Here is a 15,763-nt window from a genome sequence, read left to right on the forward strand (position 1 = left end):
GGAGTGCAGTGGCGCAATCTCAGCTCACTGCAAGCTCCGCCTCCTGGGTTCACGCCCTTCTCCTGCCTCAGCCTCTCCGAGTAGCTGGGACTACAGGCACCCGCCACCACGCCCGGCTAATTTTTTGTATTTTTAGTAGAGACGGGGTTTCACCGTGGTCTCGATCTCCTGACCTCATGATCCGCCCGCCTCGGCCTCCCAAAGTGCTGGGATTACAAGCGTGAGCCACCGCGCCCGGCCTGGATTTTTTTTAAGATAGTGACAAGCTGAAACTAAAATTTATAGGAAAAGTCAAAAGAATTTGAATAGCCAAGGTAATTTGGAAAAAGAAGAACAAAGGACTCAAAACCTGATTTCAGGATTGACTCTAGGCCAGCTGCAGTGGCTCATGCCTGTAATCCCAGCACTTTGGGAGGTGAAGGTGGGAGAATTGCTTGAGCCTAGGAATTTGAGACCAGCCTGGGCAACATGTGAGACCCCCATCTCTGCAACAACAACAACAACAACAAAAAAGCACTAATCAAGAAAGTGTGGTAGGCCGGGTGCGGTGGCTCACGCCTGTAATCCCAGCACTTTGGGAGGCCGAGGCGGGCAGATCATGAGGTCAGGAGATCGAGACCATCCTGGCTAACGTGGTGAAACCCCGTCTCTATTAAAAATACAAAAAATTAGCCGGGCATGGTGACAGGCGCCTGTAATCCCAACTACTCGGGAGGCTGAGGCAGGAGAATGGCGTGAACCCTGGAGGCGGAGCTTGCAGTGAGCCGAGATCGCGCCACTGCACTCCAACCTGGGCGAAAGAGCGAGACTCCATCTCAAAAAAAAAAAAAAAAAAAAAAGTGTGGTATTGGTGAAAAGGTAGAAATATAGATCAATGGACTAGTATAGAGTTCAGAATAGACCATATGGGCAATTGCCCTGTTACAAACATGTAAAGGTTATTTTTAAAAATTTTTTGCATATAGAGGCTCAATGAAAAAAGGGCAGCCTTTCAACAGATGGTACTGGAACAACTGGGCCTCCATATGCAAAAAAAAAAAAAAAAAAGAACCTTGGCCCATACCTCACACCTTACACTGAAAATTTAAACTGAATCATAGAACTAAATGTGAAAGCGAAAACTATTAAACTTCTAGAGGAAAGCAGAGGAGAAAATGTTTTGTCTCTGGATTAGGCAATGTCATCATATATAAGATATAAAAAAGCACAAATAATAAAAGAAAAAATTGGACTTTATTAAAGTTAAATACTTCTCTTTGGGCTGAGTGCGGTGGCTCACGCCTGTAAGCCCAGCACTTTGGGAGGCCGAGGTGGGTGGATCACGAGGTCAGGAGATCGAGACCATCTTGGCTAACCCGGTGAAACCCCGTCTCTACTAAAAATACAAAAAATTAGCCGGGCGTGGTAGTGGGTACCGGTAGTTCCAGCTACTCGGGAGGCTGAGGCAGGAGAATGGCGTGAACCCGGGAGGCAGAGCTTGCAGTGAGCCGAGATCGCGCCATTACACTCCAGCCTGGGGGACAGAGCGAGACTCCATCTCAAAAAAAAAAAAAAAGAGTTCAAGACCAGCCTGGCCAACATAGCAAAAACCTGTCTCTATTAAAAATACAAAAATTAGTCGAGTGTGGTGGTGCAAGCCTGTAGTCCGCGCTACTTCAGAGGCTGAGGCAGGAGAGTTGATTGAACCCAGGAGGCAGAGGTTGCAGTGAGCCAAGATCGTGCCACTGCACTCCAGCCTGGACAACAGAGGGTGACTCCATCTCAAAAACAAAACAAAATAAAACAAACTTCTCTTTGAATGACACAGTTAAGAAAATGGAAAGAGAAGCCACAGACTGGGGGAATATATTTGCAAATCACACATCTCATGAAAGACATATAAAGACCATTTAAAGAACACTGAAAACTAAAAATAAACCACCCCAAATTTCAAAGACGGCAAATGATTTGAACAGATACTTCACTAAAGAAGATCTATGAATACCCAACACAGAAGCACATGAACAGATAGATTCTCAACATCGTCAGTCTTCAGGGAAATGCAATTTATAATATATGGGATCCCATTACACACTATTAATATGACTTAAAAAAATAAAACTAGGCCAGGCGCAGTGGCTTATGTCTGTAATCCCAGCACTCTGGGAGGCCGAGGCGCGTGGATCATGAGGTCAGGAGATTGAGACCATCCTGGCTCACATAGTGAAACCCCGTCTCTACTAAAAATAGCTGGGTGTGGTGGCGGGCGCCTGTAATCCCAGCTACTTGGGAGGCTGAGGCAGGAGAATGGCATGAAGCTGGGAGGCGGAGCTTGCAGTGAGCCAAGATTGTGCCACTGTGCTCCAGCCTGGGCGAAAATGCGAGACTCTGTCTCAGAAAAAAAAAAAAAAATAAGATAAAAAATAACTAAATAAGTAAACAAAACTAAACCTTGACAGTACCAAGAGCTGAGGAGGATGGGGAGCAACTGCAACACCTGTGGTGCTGGTGGGAGTGTAGAGCTGTACAACTTCTTTGGACAATAGCTTAGTAGGCCGGTGTGGTGGCCCATGCCTGTAATCCCAGCACTTTGGGAGGCCAAGGTGGGTGGATCACCTGAAGTCAGCAGTTCAAGACCAGCCTGGCCAATATGACGAAACCCTGTCTCTACTAAAAATACAAAAATGAGCCTGGCATGGTGGCGTGTGCCTGTAATCCCAGCTACTTGGGAGGCTGAGGCAGGAGAATCGCTTGAGCCCAGGAAGTGGAGGTTGCAGTGAGCCAAGATCATGCCATTGCACTCCAGCTTGGGCAACAGAGCGAGACTCCATCTTGAAAAAAAAAAAGAAAAAAAGAAAAAGAAAATAGCTTGGCAGTTTCCTTTTTTTTTCCCTTTTTTTTTTTTTTTTTTGATAGTAGTCTTGCTCTGTCGCTCAGGCTGGAGTGCAGTGGTGATCTCCGCTCACTGCACTCTCCGCCTCCCGGGTTCAAGCGATTCTCCTGACTCAGCCTCCTGAGTAGCTGGGATTACAGGCGGACGCCACCAGGCATGGGTAATTTTTTTGTATTTTTACTAGAGACGGAGTTTTGCCATGTTGGCCAGGCTGGTCTCGAACTGCCGACCTCAGGTGATCCGCCCACCTTGGCGTCCCAAAGTTCTAAAATTACAGGCGTGACCCACCGCGCCCGGCCGGCAGTTTCTTACAAACAATCCTATGATCCAGCAACCCCACTCCTGGGTATTTACACAAGAGAAATGAAAAGTTGTGTCTACACAGAAGCCGGTGAGTGAATGTTTATGGCAGCGTCATTCATAATTGTCAAGCACCAGGAACAATCTCTGCGTCCTTCATTTGATGAATAAAATAAGCAAATGTGGTTCACACCGGTTACAGGATACCACTCAGCAATAAACAGTAACCAGCATGAATCTCAAAATGCGAAGTGGTAGAAGCCAGACCCACAGGCTACGCGCTGCGCCACATCCCTTTTGTATGACATTCTGGACAAGGCCACCTCTAGGGATGGAGAACAGAGAGCACTGAGCAGCTGCCACCAGCAGTCAGCAGGTGCGGGATCCGGAGGGAGAATGTTCTGTAAGTTACACAACTCCACTGCACACCAAAAAATGTGGATTTTACTGTATATAAACCAAACTTTTTATTTCACAGAGCACTGGACTTTTTAAAAAGCGGGGGCAGGGGAGACCAGTGTGCTGTGACTTTTAGGGGAAGGATGGCTTCCCTGGAGAGGACCTGGGCGGGATCCCCAGGGCTCCCGGAGAGAGGGGGAGTCACAGAGCGGCTACGCACGGGCGCAGCGTTAAAACTTTGGAGAAGGGAAAAAAACAACAATAAAGCAGAGCGAAGGGAAGGTCAGGGAGGTTAGCAAGGCGCCCACACGCCCTCGCAGTCGTACTGAGTAACGAGGGGAGGCGCGCACGCGGGTAGGCACAGAGCGGCCTAGGACAGCGGGGCAGCCTGGGGCCGCCGGAGTGCGGGGGCCTGGGGTTGTCGGGGAGCCGAGACGAGGCCCGGTGCTCCTCGCGCCCTCCCTAGTGTCTCCTCCCAAGGCCCTGCGTGCCCCGCCCACACCTGCCTTGCCCCGCCTACATCTGCCTCGCCCCGCCCACATCTGCCTCGCCCCACTCGCCCATCACACCCCCACCTCGCGCCCCCCCACAACCGTTGGGGCCCCGCCCCCGCCCGGCCAGCTCCTCCCACCGCCCTCGGCTCCCCGCCCACTATATGACTCACCCCTTTCCAGCCGCGTCCAATCGGCGGCTCTCTGCAGTCGCGTCCCTCAGCCATCCGCCGCTCCTCCCACGCTTGAACTTCCCGAAGGACAGCCGAGCGGCCCAATGAACTCCCGGAACGGCCTTAGCGGGAGCGTGAAGGGCCAATCCGGAGTCGGCGCGCGCAGGAAAGGCGGGCCGGCGTGACGGGCTGGGGAGGTGGTGCCAGGCTGGTTGTTAGCTGCCGCCGCCGCTCACCCCGGCCGTCCGGTCGCTTCATTGTCACCGGGCCTCGGGGTAGTGTTGGGGGTGGCGGGGCGCCAGGTCGCCGACCCGAGGTTTGGGCGCGACTGGTTCCGCATCCCCTCCCCGCCGGCCGAATCTGCAGGCCCCGCGCGCCAGGCAGGCTTCGCGGCTGCGCCCCCGGCCCGCGCAGGTGAGGGGGGCCCGGGCAAGGGAGGGGGTTGCAGGGCGCGCGGAGGTTGGAGGGGTCCGGAGCCCGCGCAGGTGGGAGGTCCTGGTCCAGTGATGAAGTGATGGGGATCCGGGGCACGCACAGGTGAGGGGGGGATCCGGTGCCTGCGCAATTGAAGGAGGGGTCCGGGGGAAGTGAGGGGGAACTAGGGTGCGCACAGGTGAGGGAGGTCCGGGGCCCGCGCAGGTGAGGACAGGCTCGTGCCTGAGGGTGTGGGTCCCCACCTCCATCCCCTCCACCCCCTCCACCTCCCTCCACTCCTCTCTGGTCCCCAGGACAACATGGAGTCCAGTCCCGGCATCTCTGGCCCGGCTGCCTTAAGCCCTAGGGAAAATGGGGAGATGGGAGCTGCCCCAAAGACAAGTGGAGGGCTCTGCTCTGCGCGTGGACTCTGGCCTCTCTGTCCAGGGTCAGGGTCAGGGTCAGGGTCAGGGTCAGGGTCAGCCCACCCTGGGAACCAGGTCCTGGCGCTGGTCATCAGTCCCCGCCCCTTCAGGTCCTGGGAGGGACACTGTTTTATCCAAGATGTAGTGGCCTCCCAGGCCTCCCTTCTGGCCTGGAGGTTTCCATGGAGAGGCCGCGTTCGCCATCCCAGAGCCGCTTGCATGTGTGGCTGGGAGAGCAGAGTCCTGGGCTCCAACGGCTTGCATGGGTCCAGCCAGGGGTGGACAGTGCCCTGCAGGAGGAGGGTGTTAAGTTTCAGCCGCACAACCGGAAGTGCATAACTGAGGACTCGGACATGGTCAGTGGCAGGGTCAGCCTCTAGGGAGTAGGGGTATCCATCTCTCCGTGGAAGGGACCTTGGGGGACCTGCTGTGGGGTGCTGGGCTGAAGGAAGCCCAGGGTGACCTTGGGCGATAGGTTGGGTGCCTGCTGGCCCACTGGAGGCCACCGTGGCAGGGAGGTAATTCTCAACGTTGGTCCCTGGCGCCAGCTTCTCCCATTCATCTACTGGTTCAGCTGAGTGCCTTTCCCTGCAGGTGCTGGGGTTGCAGAGGAGCCACACAATTCATAAACCAACTGTGTACAGTCACAGGAAGGGAGTCAGAGCTGGATGGGGAGTGAAGAGTGATGGGTGCTCAGGAAAGGCCTCTGAGTGCAGGGAGGGAGTGTCCTGAGACCTAGAGGCAGGGGACTGGCCGGGGCCAAGCTGGCTGAGTTTGAGGAGCATCAGGGAGGCTGTGTTGGCTAAAGCCACAATAAAGGGGCACAGCAGGGGAGCTGGCGAGGTCACAGAGAGTACAGGGCCAGATCTTGCAGGAGTTGGAAGTGTGAACTTTATTCTCTGTGCCTAGGAAGCTGTTGCAGGGTTTTTGGCAGGGGCACGTGCACGAGCTGAGACCCATTCAGGAAGATCAGCTGAGGCACCATATGGGGACGGGCTGGGAGCCGGCAGGGTTTGCTTTGAGAAGTTCCAAAGTAAGGAAGCCAGCATCCCCAAGCTTATCCCCTGGATCGTCAGGACCCCCGTCCCCTGCTGGAATAACATTACCCAGTGAGTGCTCGCCCAGTGCAGCCTTGAGGCCTTGAGACCAGCATCTTGTCTGGACCTCACAAAACCACTCCCACGTTTTTTTTTTTTGAGATGGAGTCTCGCTGTGTTGCCCAGGCTGGAGTGCAGTGGCACGATCTTGGCTCACTGCAAACTCCGCCTACCGGGTTCAAGTAATTCCCCTGCTTCAGCCTCCCGAGTAGTTGGGATTACAGGCGCCCGCCACCACGCCCGGCTGATTTTTAAATTTTTTAGTAGAGGTGGGGTTTCACCGTCTTGCTTAGGCTGGCCTTGAACTCCTGAGCTCAGGCAATCCACCCGCCTTGGCCTCCCAAAGTGCTGGAATTACAGGAGTGAGCCACTATGCCCGGCCAACATGCAACCCCTTTTTAAAATGTGTATTTTTACTTAAGGGCTGGGCATGGTGGCTCATGCCTGTAATCCCAGCACTTTGGGAGGCCGAGGCAGGCGAATCACTTGAGGTCAGGAGTTCGAGACCAGCCTGGCCAACATGGCAAAATCCCGTTTCTACTTCTACTAAAAATACAAAAATTAGCCAGGCGTGGTGGCGGGCACCTGTAATCCCAGCTACTCAGGAGGCTGAAGCAGGAGAATCGCTTGAACCCGGGAGGCAGAGGTGGCAATGAGCTGAGATCGCGCCACTGCATTCCAGCCTGGGTGACAAGAACGAGACTCCGTTTCAAAAAAATAATAAAATAAAAAATAAATCAAATGTCCCTCTTACAGAAGAAGAGAGTGGGGATCGGGCAGTGACTTTCTCAGAATCACAGTGTGGGGTAGATGGCAGAACCTGGCTCACATTGACAATGGCCTGTGGCCCAGGCTCCCTCTGGGGTGCTGCTGGCTTATTCCCACCCACGGGCCTTGCCCTCGCTGCCCACCTGTCCATCATCCAGGGCCCTCCTGCCCTGCCATACACTGACATTGGGCTCAGAACAGCTCCCTCGTGTTCCTGTCGAGGAGCCTGCCACCAGCCAGAGGGGTGCATAGGTTGTGACAGGCCTTCCCGGGAAGTTTGGTGGCCAGTGGATCCAGGTGTCCTGGGCCAGCTGAGGCTGGGCTGGAGGTGGTGGGTGCAGGGGACTGTAGTTCCCCCATGGCATCTCATTGCAGCTCTTGCTTCCCCGCTCAGGGCCTGCCTCGTCCACCATGAAAGGCACCCGGGCCATCGGCAGCGTCCTGGAGCGCAGCCCAGTAGGTGTGGACCTGAGTCTGACAGGTCTCCCTCCGCCTGTGTCCCGGCGCCCTGGCAGCGCTGCCACCACCAAGCCCATCGTCCGCTCTGTCTCCGTGGTCACAGGCAGCGAGCAGAAGAGGAAGGCGCTGGTGAGTACTGTGGCCTAGAGTCCGGGCCCCTGCCTCCTGAAGGGCTGTTGTTCAGTTGGCATCTGACCCCTGGGTCCAGCTCCACATGTGAACAAGTGCCTCACATCTGGACATGTTGGATCCTTGTTCCAGGGGGCAGGTAGGACTTGAGTCTTACAGGCGTGGGCACTGAATCACTAGAAGGTCAAGCCAGAACCTGGATTCTTTCAGCGACAGCCCCAGGCCTCCTGTGCCACCGCCCTTTGGATTTGTTTGAATCTTCAAGAAATGGGGTTGGCTGGGCTCGGTGGCTCATGCCTGTAATCCCAGCACTTTGGGAGGCCGAGGTGAGCGGATCATCTGAGGTCAGCAGTTCAAGACCAGCCTGACCAACATGGTGAAACTCCGTCTCTACTAAAGATACAAAAAAAAAAAAAAAAAAAAAAAATTAGCTGGGCATGGTGGTGCATGCCTGTAATCCTAGCTACTCAGGAGGCTGAGGCAGGAGATTTGCTGAAACCCCCAGAGGCAGAGGTTGTGGTGAGCTGAGATCCTGCCATTGCACTCCAGCCTGGCAACAGAGTGAGATGCCATCTCAAAAAACAGAAAAAGAAATGGGGTTGACCTGTGGGGAGGGTGATGAGCTCCTGGTGGCCTTGGAGAAACCTAGACGGGTGTGTAGGTGTGTGGGCAGCAAGACAGCCATGGGTGCTTCGGGGTGAGAGCTGCCTTTCCTGCCCAGCTCTGGGAGTGGGGAGGAGGGTGAGCGGTTCCCAGATGGGGGCTGTGAGAGGCAGGCCGGGCCTGCTGCACCCTGGGTTGGTGTCTGCCAGGCACAGTCTTTGGGGCAAGGGAGGAATCAAGCCGCTCTGTGGGGGTTGAGGCAGAGCCTGACCAGAGTCTCGCCTGAGCTTCCAGAACAGCAAGGGCCTGGGGGCCTTGGCTTCGATGCAGCAGCAGGTCTGGGGCTCCCTGCCTGAGGTCCATGCTGGGCAACACAGCAGGGCAGAGAGAAGACTCGTGGGGTCTGGAGGGCAGTCAAGGCTTCCCACAGGAACCCCTGGCAGGTCCAGGCCAGGGTTCCACTGTGAATAAAAGGCTTGGACTGCCCCCTTCTCCTTGAAAAGGTTATTCCTGTGTCTACCCTAGAAGCACCTCTAGGTGGGCAGGGTGTGGCCCGCCAGACGCCTAGCCGAGTTCCAGGGTAAGGGCAGCTGGGCCAGTAGCAGACCCTTGGACCGAGCAGGTTCCCAAAGCCTGGGGCCGGCAGGGCGGGGACCCAGGATGTCCTGATGTGTCATTGTGGCCGGCAGGTTGTCTAAAGATTTGGTGTGTTTCTAGGCATTTACAGACATAAGCTGTAAAAATTAAAGTATGCTGCACTGTTTTAGCAGAGGGGTAACCAACTTGGGCTAGAGCCGTCTCTGAGCCTTCTGCCTCTCCTGTCCACAGCCCTGCTTCTGCGTCACTGACCCCCTCACCCACCTGCCTTGGCCCCTCCCACTGTTTCTAAAGCCCTAGGTTCATGGCACATGGGGCAGGGAAGACGCACTTGAAATCGCAGATCTGGGCTGGGCGAGGTGGCTCACGCCCGTGATCCCAGCACTTTGGGAGGCTGAGGTCAGGAGTTCAATACCAGCCTGGCCAACATAGTGAAACCCTATCTCTACTGAAAATACAAAAATTAGCCGGGCGTAGTGGCGCGCACCCTTAATCTCAGCTACTCGGTAGGCTGAGACAGGAGAGTTGCTTGAACCCGGGAGGAGGAGACTGCAGTGAGCTGAGATCATGCCACTGCACTCCAGCCTGGGTAAAAGAGCAAGACTCTGTCTCAAAAAAAGAAAGAGAGAGAGAGAGAGAGAGAGGAAGGGAGAGGGAGAGGGAGAAGAGGAGAAAGAAAGAAAGAAAGAGAGAAAAGAAAGAAATCGCAGCTCTGTTGAGAGAGAGAGAGGAGAGAAAGAAATAAAGAAGAAAAGAAAGGAAGGAAGGAAGGAAGGAAAGAAAAGAAAGAAGGAAGGAAAGAAAAGAAAGAAGGAAGGAAAGAAAAGAAAGAAAGAAGGAAAGAAATCGCAGCTCTGTTGTGTGGAGACTTGTAAAAGTTTCCGGGCTTTCTAGTAGATGGTCTTTCGGCGGCATGGACAGGCTCTATCCGCGGCCGACCTGGGCACCTAACCACACTTGCCAGCCTTTCTGCTGGGAAATGTTCTGTTGCTGAATAGAGGTTCAAAGCCACAGCGAGCGCTAATCATATTGATCCCTCCTTTCCTCGGCCGGCACCATTGCCCACTCCTGCAGTGTTGAGTGGCGACTGTTAACAGTCCCCTCGTTCATGGAATGTTCCAGCTGTTCACTTCAATTCTTTGAGCCCCTCGCTCGATCCGAGACGGCCCCACCCCTGCATGCCTGTGTGCCTTCTGTCGGGCACATGGTGGAAGCTCAGGAACTGCTGGTGGAAGAGGAACCCCCGCCAGTGTGTGACGTGGCCTCAGGGGTTTCTGTTGTGCCCGGTCCCCATCCCCTCGGCCACCTGCCCTGCTACCACTCAGTCTCATCGGGATTCCTGGAGAGCATTTGTTTTGGCCAGGCATGGCTACACACCTGTACAAGGTGGCACGCGATTCTCTTCCTCCTGGTGTTTGTGGGTGGGGTGGGGTGCTGTCCCCTGGCTCGGAGACCTTCTCAGTGGCCTGGGGTTTCCACTCTACACCTTGTCTCTAAAGATCTTCCTGGGTCCACGTCCTGCTGTCCCGGGATTCCCCATCCAGGATGTAACTGCAGTTCCTGCTGGTCTTTTGGCTCAAGAGATGTCGGTGCCAGACTGTAGAGGGTCCCTCTTCCTTGCCCGAGCTGTGTGCCCACCTGATCCTCTAGCCCCCTAGATCATTATTCACTCTGGTTCCCTTCCCCATAAAGAAAAGAGGTCTTTAAATCCCGAGAGCACAAGCTCACTGGCGAACAGACATCACTGCGCATGTGTCACGGCCACGGGGGCCGCCTGCCCCTCCCTGGGCGATGTTGCCCCTTCCTTCTTGCAGGTGGAGTTTAGGGTTTTTAGTCCATGATTTGATTTACCATCTGAGCATGAGTGGTGCCTTTCCATTGTGGTGTCCGTCAGTGAGTGGAAGCCCCTTCACCCCTCCCCTGACATCCCTTATCTTCCTCTTGGAGGCTGTGAAACTGACCCCAGGAAAATCGAGACAAGATGAAGGGCACCCAGAATCCCACGGCCCTGATGCAATGACTGGTGCCATTTCTGGGGATGATTTCAAAATTCCTACTGTGTTTTTTGAATAGGCCATTCACACCCACCGTTTGGGAAAAGGGGGCCCATTGAGCAGTGAGCCTGTCCTGCCCGACCTCACGGGCCTCTCCTAGGCGGCCGCTGTTCTGTTTCTCCTGCACCCACACTTGCTCTGGGCACACAGACATCAGTGATGCTGGAGATGTGTTGGAACAAGTGCCATATCCGTCAGCTGCATGGGGCTCCTGCATTCTCTTTTTTTTTTCTTTTTAAGACAGGGTCTTGCTCTGTCGCCCAGGCTGGAGTGCAGTGGAGCAACCACAGCTTACTGCAGCCTCCACCTCCTGGACACAAGTGATCCTCTTATCTCAGCGTCCTGAGTAGCATGGCTTACAGGTGCTCACCACCCCTCCCAGCTAGATTTTATTTTTATTTTTATTTTTTTGAGACAGACTTTCGCTCTTTTTGCCCAGGCGTTGGTGAGATCTCGGCTCACTGCAGCCTCCACCTCCCAGGTTCAAGGGATTCTACTGCCTCAGCCTCCCAAGTAGCTGGGATTACAGGCATGCACCACCATGCCCGGCTAATTTTGTATTTTTAGTAGAGACGGGGTTTCGCCATGTTGGTCAGGCTGGTCTTGAACTCCTGACCTCAGGTGATCCTCCCGCCTCAGCCTCCCAAAGTGCTGGGATTATAGGTGTGAGCCACCACACCCGGCCTACTAATTTTTAATTTTTTCGTAGGGACGGGGGTCTCACTAGGTTGCTGGTCCTCAACTCCTAGGCTGAAGTGATCCTCCCAAGCGGACTCCCGAAGTGCTGGGATTACGGGCGTGGGCCGCCACACCTGATTCTGCTTCTGCTTTCTTTACATGGTTTTGTAGCAGCTGACAATAGTTCATCAGATGATGCACCAGAACTTCACCCAGTGGTCTTCTGATTTTCCTTATCATGGTACCAGGAGTGGCACAGCAAATACCCTTGTGTCTGTGCCATTTTGCATACATGTAAATATGCCTGTAGAATAAATCCTAAAGGATAATTACTGGGTCAGAGCATAAGTCCGTTTAAAATTTTGAAAGGGGGGCCAGGTGCGGTGGCCCATGCCTGTAATCCCAGCACTTTGGGAGGCCGAGGCGGGCAGATCGCTTGAGGTCAGGAGTTTGAGACCAGCCTGGCTAACATGGTGAAACCTCATCTCTACTAAAAATACAAAAATTAGCCAGACATGGTGGCAGGCACCTGCAATCCCAGCTACACAGGAGGCTGAGGCAGGAGAACTGATTGAATCCGGAAGCTGGAGGTTGCAGTGAGCCAAGATCACACCACTGCACTCTAGCCTGGGTGACAGTGAGACTCCATTTCAAAAAAAATAGATAAAATAAATTAAAAAAATTTGAAAGGGGGCTGGGAGTGGTGGCCAATATCTGTAATCCCAGCACTTTGCGTGGCTGAGGTGGGAGGATCACTTGAGGCCAGGAGTTTGAGACCAGCCTGGGCAACATAGTGAGACCCCTGTCTCTACAAAAAAATTAAAAAATTAGCTAAGTGTGGTGGTGCATGCCTGTAGTCCCAGCTACATGGGAGGCTGGGTCAGGAGGATGGCTTGAGCCCAGAAAGTTGGAGGCTGCAGTGCGCTATGATCGTACCACTGCTCTCCAGCCTGGGCAACAGAGTGAGACTCTATCTTTGAAAATTAAAGTTAAAATTAAAACTAAATTTTAAATTTTTGGCCAGGCGTGGTGGCTCATGCCTGTAATCCCAGCACTTTGAGAGGTCAAGGCAGGCAGATCACGAGGCCAGGAGATCGAGACCGTCCTGGCTAACACAGTGAAACCCATCTCTACTAAAAATACAAAAAAAAAAAAAAAAATTAGCTGGGCGTGGTGGCGGGCGCCTGTAGTCCCAGCTACTCGGGAGGCTGAGATAGGAGAATGGCATGAACCCAGGAGGTGGAACTTGCAGTGAGCTGAGATTGTGCCACCGTACTCCAGCCTGGGTGACAAAGCGAGATTCTGTCTCAAAAAAAAAATTTTTTTTGATAGGCATTGCCAAGTTGCTGTCCACAAAGATCGTTGCCCCAAGTCACGCTCGCATCACAGGGTGCCACGGGGCCTGCTCCCTTGTGCTCTGGCTGGCACACGTGCAGCACACTTTTTGGTCTTTACAGGTTCCATATGTAACAAAAGGTATCTGACTGTACTACCTTTTAGTTCACTTTTTACTTTTTATTTTTCTCTTTTTCTTTTTTGAGATGAAGTTTCACTCTTGTCACCCAGGCTGGAGTGCAATGGTGTGATTTCAGCTCACTGTAATCTCCGTCTCCCGGGTTCAAGCAATTCTCCTGCCTCAGCCCCCCTAGCTGGGATTACAGTGCTTGCCACCATGCCCGGCTAATTTTTGTATTTTTAGTAGAGACAGGATTTCACCATGTTGGCCAGGCTGGTCTCAAACTCCTGACCTGAAGCGATCCACCTGCCTCGGCCTTCCAAAGTGCTGGGATTACAGAAGTGAGCCTCCGGCGTGACTGCGATTTTTTTTTTTTTTTTTTTTTTTTTTTTTTTTTTTTTGAGACGGAGTCTCGCTCTGTCGCCCAGGCTGGAGTGCAGTGGCACAATCTCGGCTCACTGCAAGCTCCGCCTCCCGGGTTCACGCCATTCTCCTGCCTCAGCCTCTCCGAGTAGCTAGGACTACAGGCGCCCGCCACCACGCCCGGCTAATTTTTTGTATTTTTAGTAGAGACGGGGTTTCACCGTGGTCTCGATCTCCTGACCTCGTGATCCGCCCGCCTCGGCCTCCCAAAGTGCTGGGATTACAAGCGTGAGCCACTGCGCCCGGCCGACTGCGATTTTTAAAAATAAACCTTTTATGTTAGTATAGTTTTAAATTTATAGAAAAATTGGAAAGAAAGGGCAGGGTGTTCCCCTGTACCCCACCCAGTCTCCGCTATTTGAATATCTTACATTATGATGGGACAGGTGTACAATTAACAAGTCACTATTGATAAATCACTGACTAAAGTCCACACTTGATTTGTATTTTTGCACTTTTTACCCGTTGTCCTTTTCTGTCCCAGGATCCCACATGATTTTTTGGCTGTGGGTCTCAGGCTTATTTGGGCTGTGAGTTTCTCAGACTCTCCTTGTTTTTGATGACCTTCGAGTTTTGGGGAGAGCTGGTCAGGGATTTTACAGAGTGGCCCCTGTTGGCACTTGCCTGATATTTTTCTCGTGATCAGACTGGGTGGTGGATGGGTTTTAGGAGGAAGGCCACAGACGTAAAATACTCTTCTCACCCCAACCTGTCTGGGGTCCACGCTGTCCATGTGACCTCTCACTGGTGATGCTGCTGGCCTTGGTTCCCTGGCCAAGGTGGAGGGTCAGTCTTCTCCACTGTGAGGTCGCCCATCCCCTGTGCTCTCTGGAAGGAAGTCGCTTTGTTCAGCTCACACGGAAGGGGTGGGGAGTTTTGCTCGTCCTACTTTAGAGAAGAGCATCTATAGAAGTTATTTGGAATTCTTCTACACAGGAGATTTGTCTGTTCACCCTCATTTGTATATATATATATTTTTTGAGACAGTGTCTCACTCTGTCGCCCAGGCTGGAATGCAGTGGCATAATCTCGGCTCACTGCAACCTCCGCCTCCCGGGTTCAAGTGATTTTCCTGTCTCTGCCTCCTGAGTAGCTGGGACTACAGGCGCCCGCCACCACACCTGGCTAATTTTTGTATTTTTAGTAGAGATGGGGTTTCACCATGTTGGCCAGGCTGGTCTCGAACTCCTGACCTCAAGTGATCCGCCTGCCTTGGCCTCCCAAAGTGCTGGGATTACAGGCATGAGCCACCACACCTGGCCCCACTGATTAATTTTTGTTTGTTTGTTTGTTTGTTTGTTTTGAGACAGAGTCTCGCTCTGTGGCTTAGGCTAGAGTGTAGTGGCACGATCTCGGCTCACTGCAAGCTCCGCTTCCCAGGTTCACGCCATTCTCCTGCCTCAGCCTCCTGAGTAGCTGGGACTACAGGTGCCCGCCACTATGCCCGGCTAATTTGTTTTGTATTTTTAGTAGAGACAGGGTTTCACTGTATTAGCCAGGATGGTCTCGATCTCCTGACCTCATGATCCGCCTGCCTTGGCCTCCCAAAGTGCTGGGATTACAGGTGTGAGCCACCACGCCCGGCCCCCACTGATTAATTTTTTCAATCATTTATTATAATGGACTCGTGGATATTTATTTCACACTTCGAGTTATAATTCAATACTAGTTTGCTTATTTTGTTGCTCTCATTGTCGTAGCTTTGGCCACTGGGAACTTTCAGGTGGCTCCTGCGTCCCTGTGTTATTGCCCATCACTTTGTCTTGTGAGCACGTCCTTATTTCTGGCCCTATAAACTGCTCCAGCCTCATCTTGTCTGTTTCCTCCTGCAGTCCTAGAATCAGCCATTTCTGCAAGAAGCCCCGGTTCTTTTTCTTAGAGAGTGGTCTTAGAGGCCAAGGTCTGGGAGCTGGGTGTGCTTGTCCCTACTGGGCTGTTTCTGGTCTTCTCAGCTGACAGAGCAGGAAGTATGTAGTGTACGCCAGCTGGTGTGTAATATACACACTGTCTGTACATAGTAACCTACATAGTAACCATCGGTGTTGTGGGTCCTACTGATGTCTCTGCCTCTAGTGGTGCCTCTCGCTCCCCCACGCTTGCTGATTGTAACCTCCCCTCCTGCAGTGAGGATGCAGCCCCATCATCTGCTGTCCCTGGTTTAGCTCCTGTGTGTGTAAGGTGTGTAAGGTGGTGTCACAGTGGATAGCCCAAACCCCATGGGAAGAACACCACCAATGCTGTGCCATGCTCTGGGACAGTCCCTCTGCACGGGCCCCACTCCTGCCCACGGCTCCTCGGGGCAGCCCCTCTGCACCGGCCCCACTCCTGCCCAGGGCTACTCGGACAGCACCTCGCCCTTCACCTCTGATTGTATTTCTAACTTACCATCTTCTGTAAGTGAGGCTGAACATCTTTTCTTTTCTTT

The 15,763-nt window shown here is 53.2% G+C and overlaps 1 protein-coding gene across 7 annotated transcripts in view; it reads left to right on the forward strand.

The window, feature by feature from the left end:
• The first annotated feature begins 4,430 nt into the window (after nt 1-4,430).
• Nucleotides 4,431-15,763, forward strand: part of CEP131 (centrosomal protein 131) — a 34,145-nt gene continuing 22,812 nt past the window's right edge. For all 7 annotated transcript variants that reach the window (XM_030828462.1, XM_030828463.1, XM_030828466.1 and 4 more), the window contains exons 1-2: nt 4,431-4,649; nt 7,334-7,527. In XM_030828462.1, coding sequence (XP_030684322.1) covers nt 7,351-7,527 — 177 coding nt within the window. In that variant the 5' untranslated portion in view covers nt 4,431-4,649; nt 7,334-7,350. The remainder of the gene's footprint in view (nt 4,650-7,333; nt 7,528-15,763) is intronic.

The sequence above is a fragment of the Nomascus leucogenys genome, chromosome 14, assembly GCF_006542625.1.
Source record: "Nomascus leucogenys isolate Asia chromosome 14, Asia_NLE_v1, whole genome shotgun sequence".
NCBI lineage: Eukaryota > Metazoa > Chordata > Mammalia > Primates > Hylobatidae > Nomascus > Nomascus leucogenys.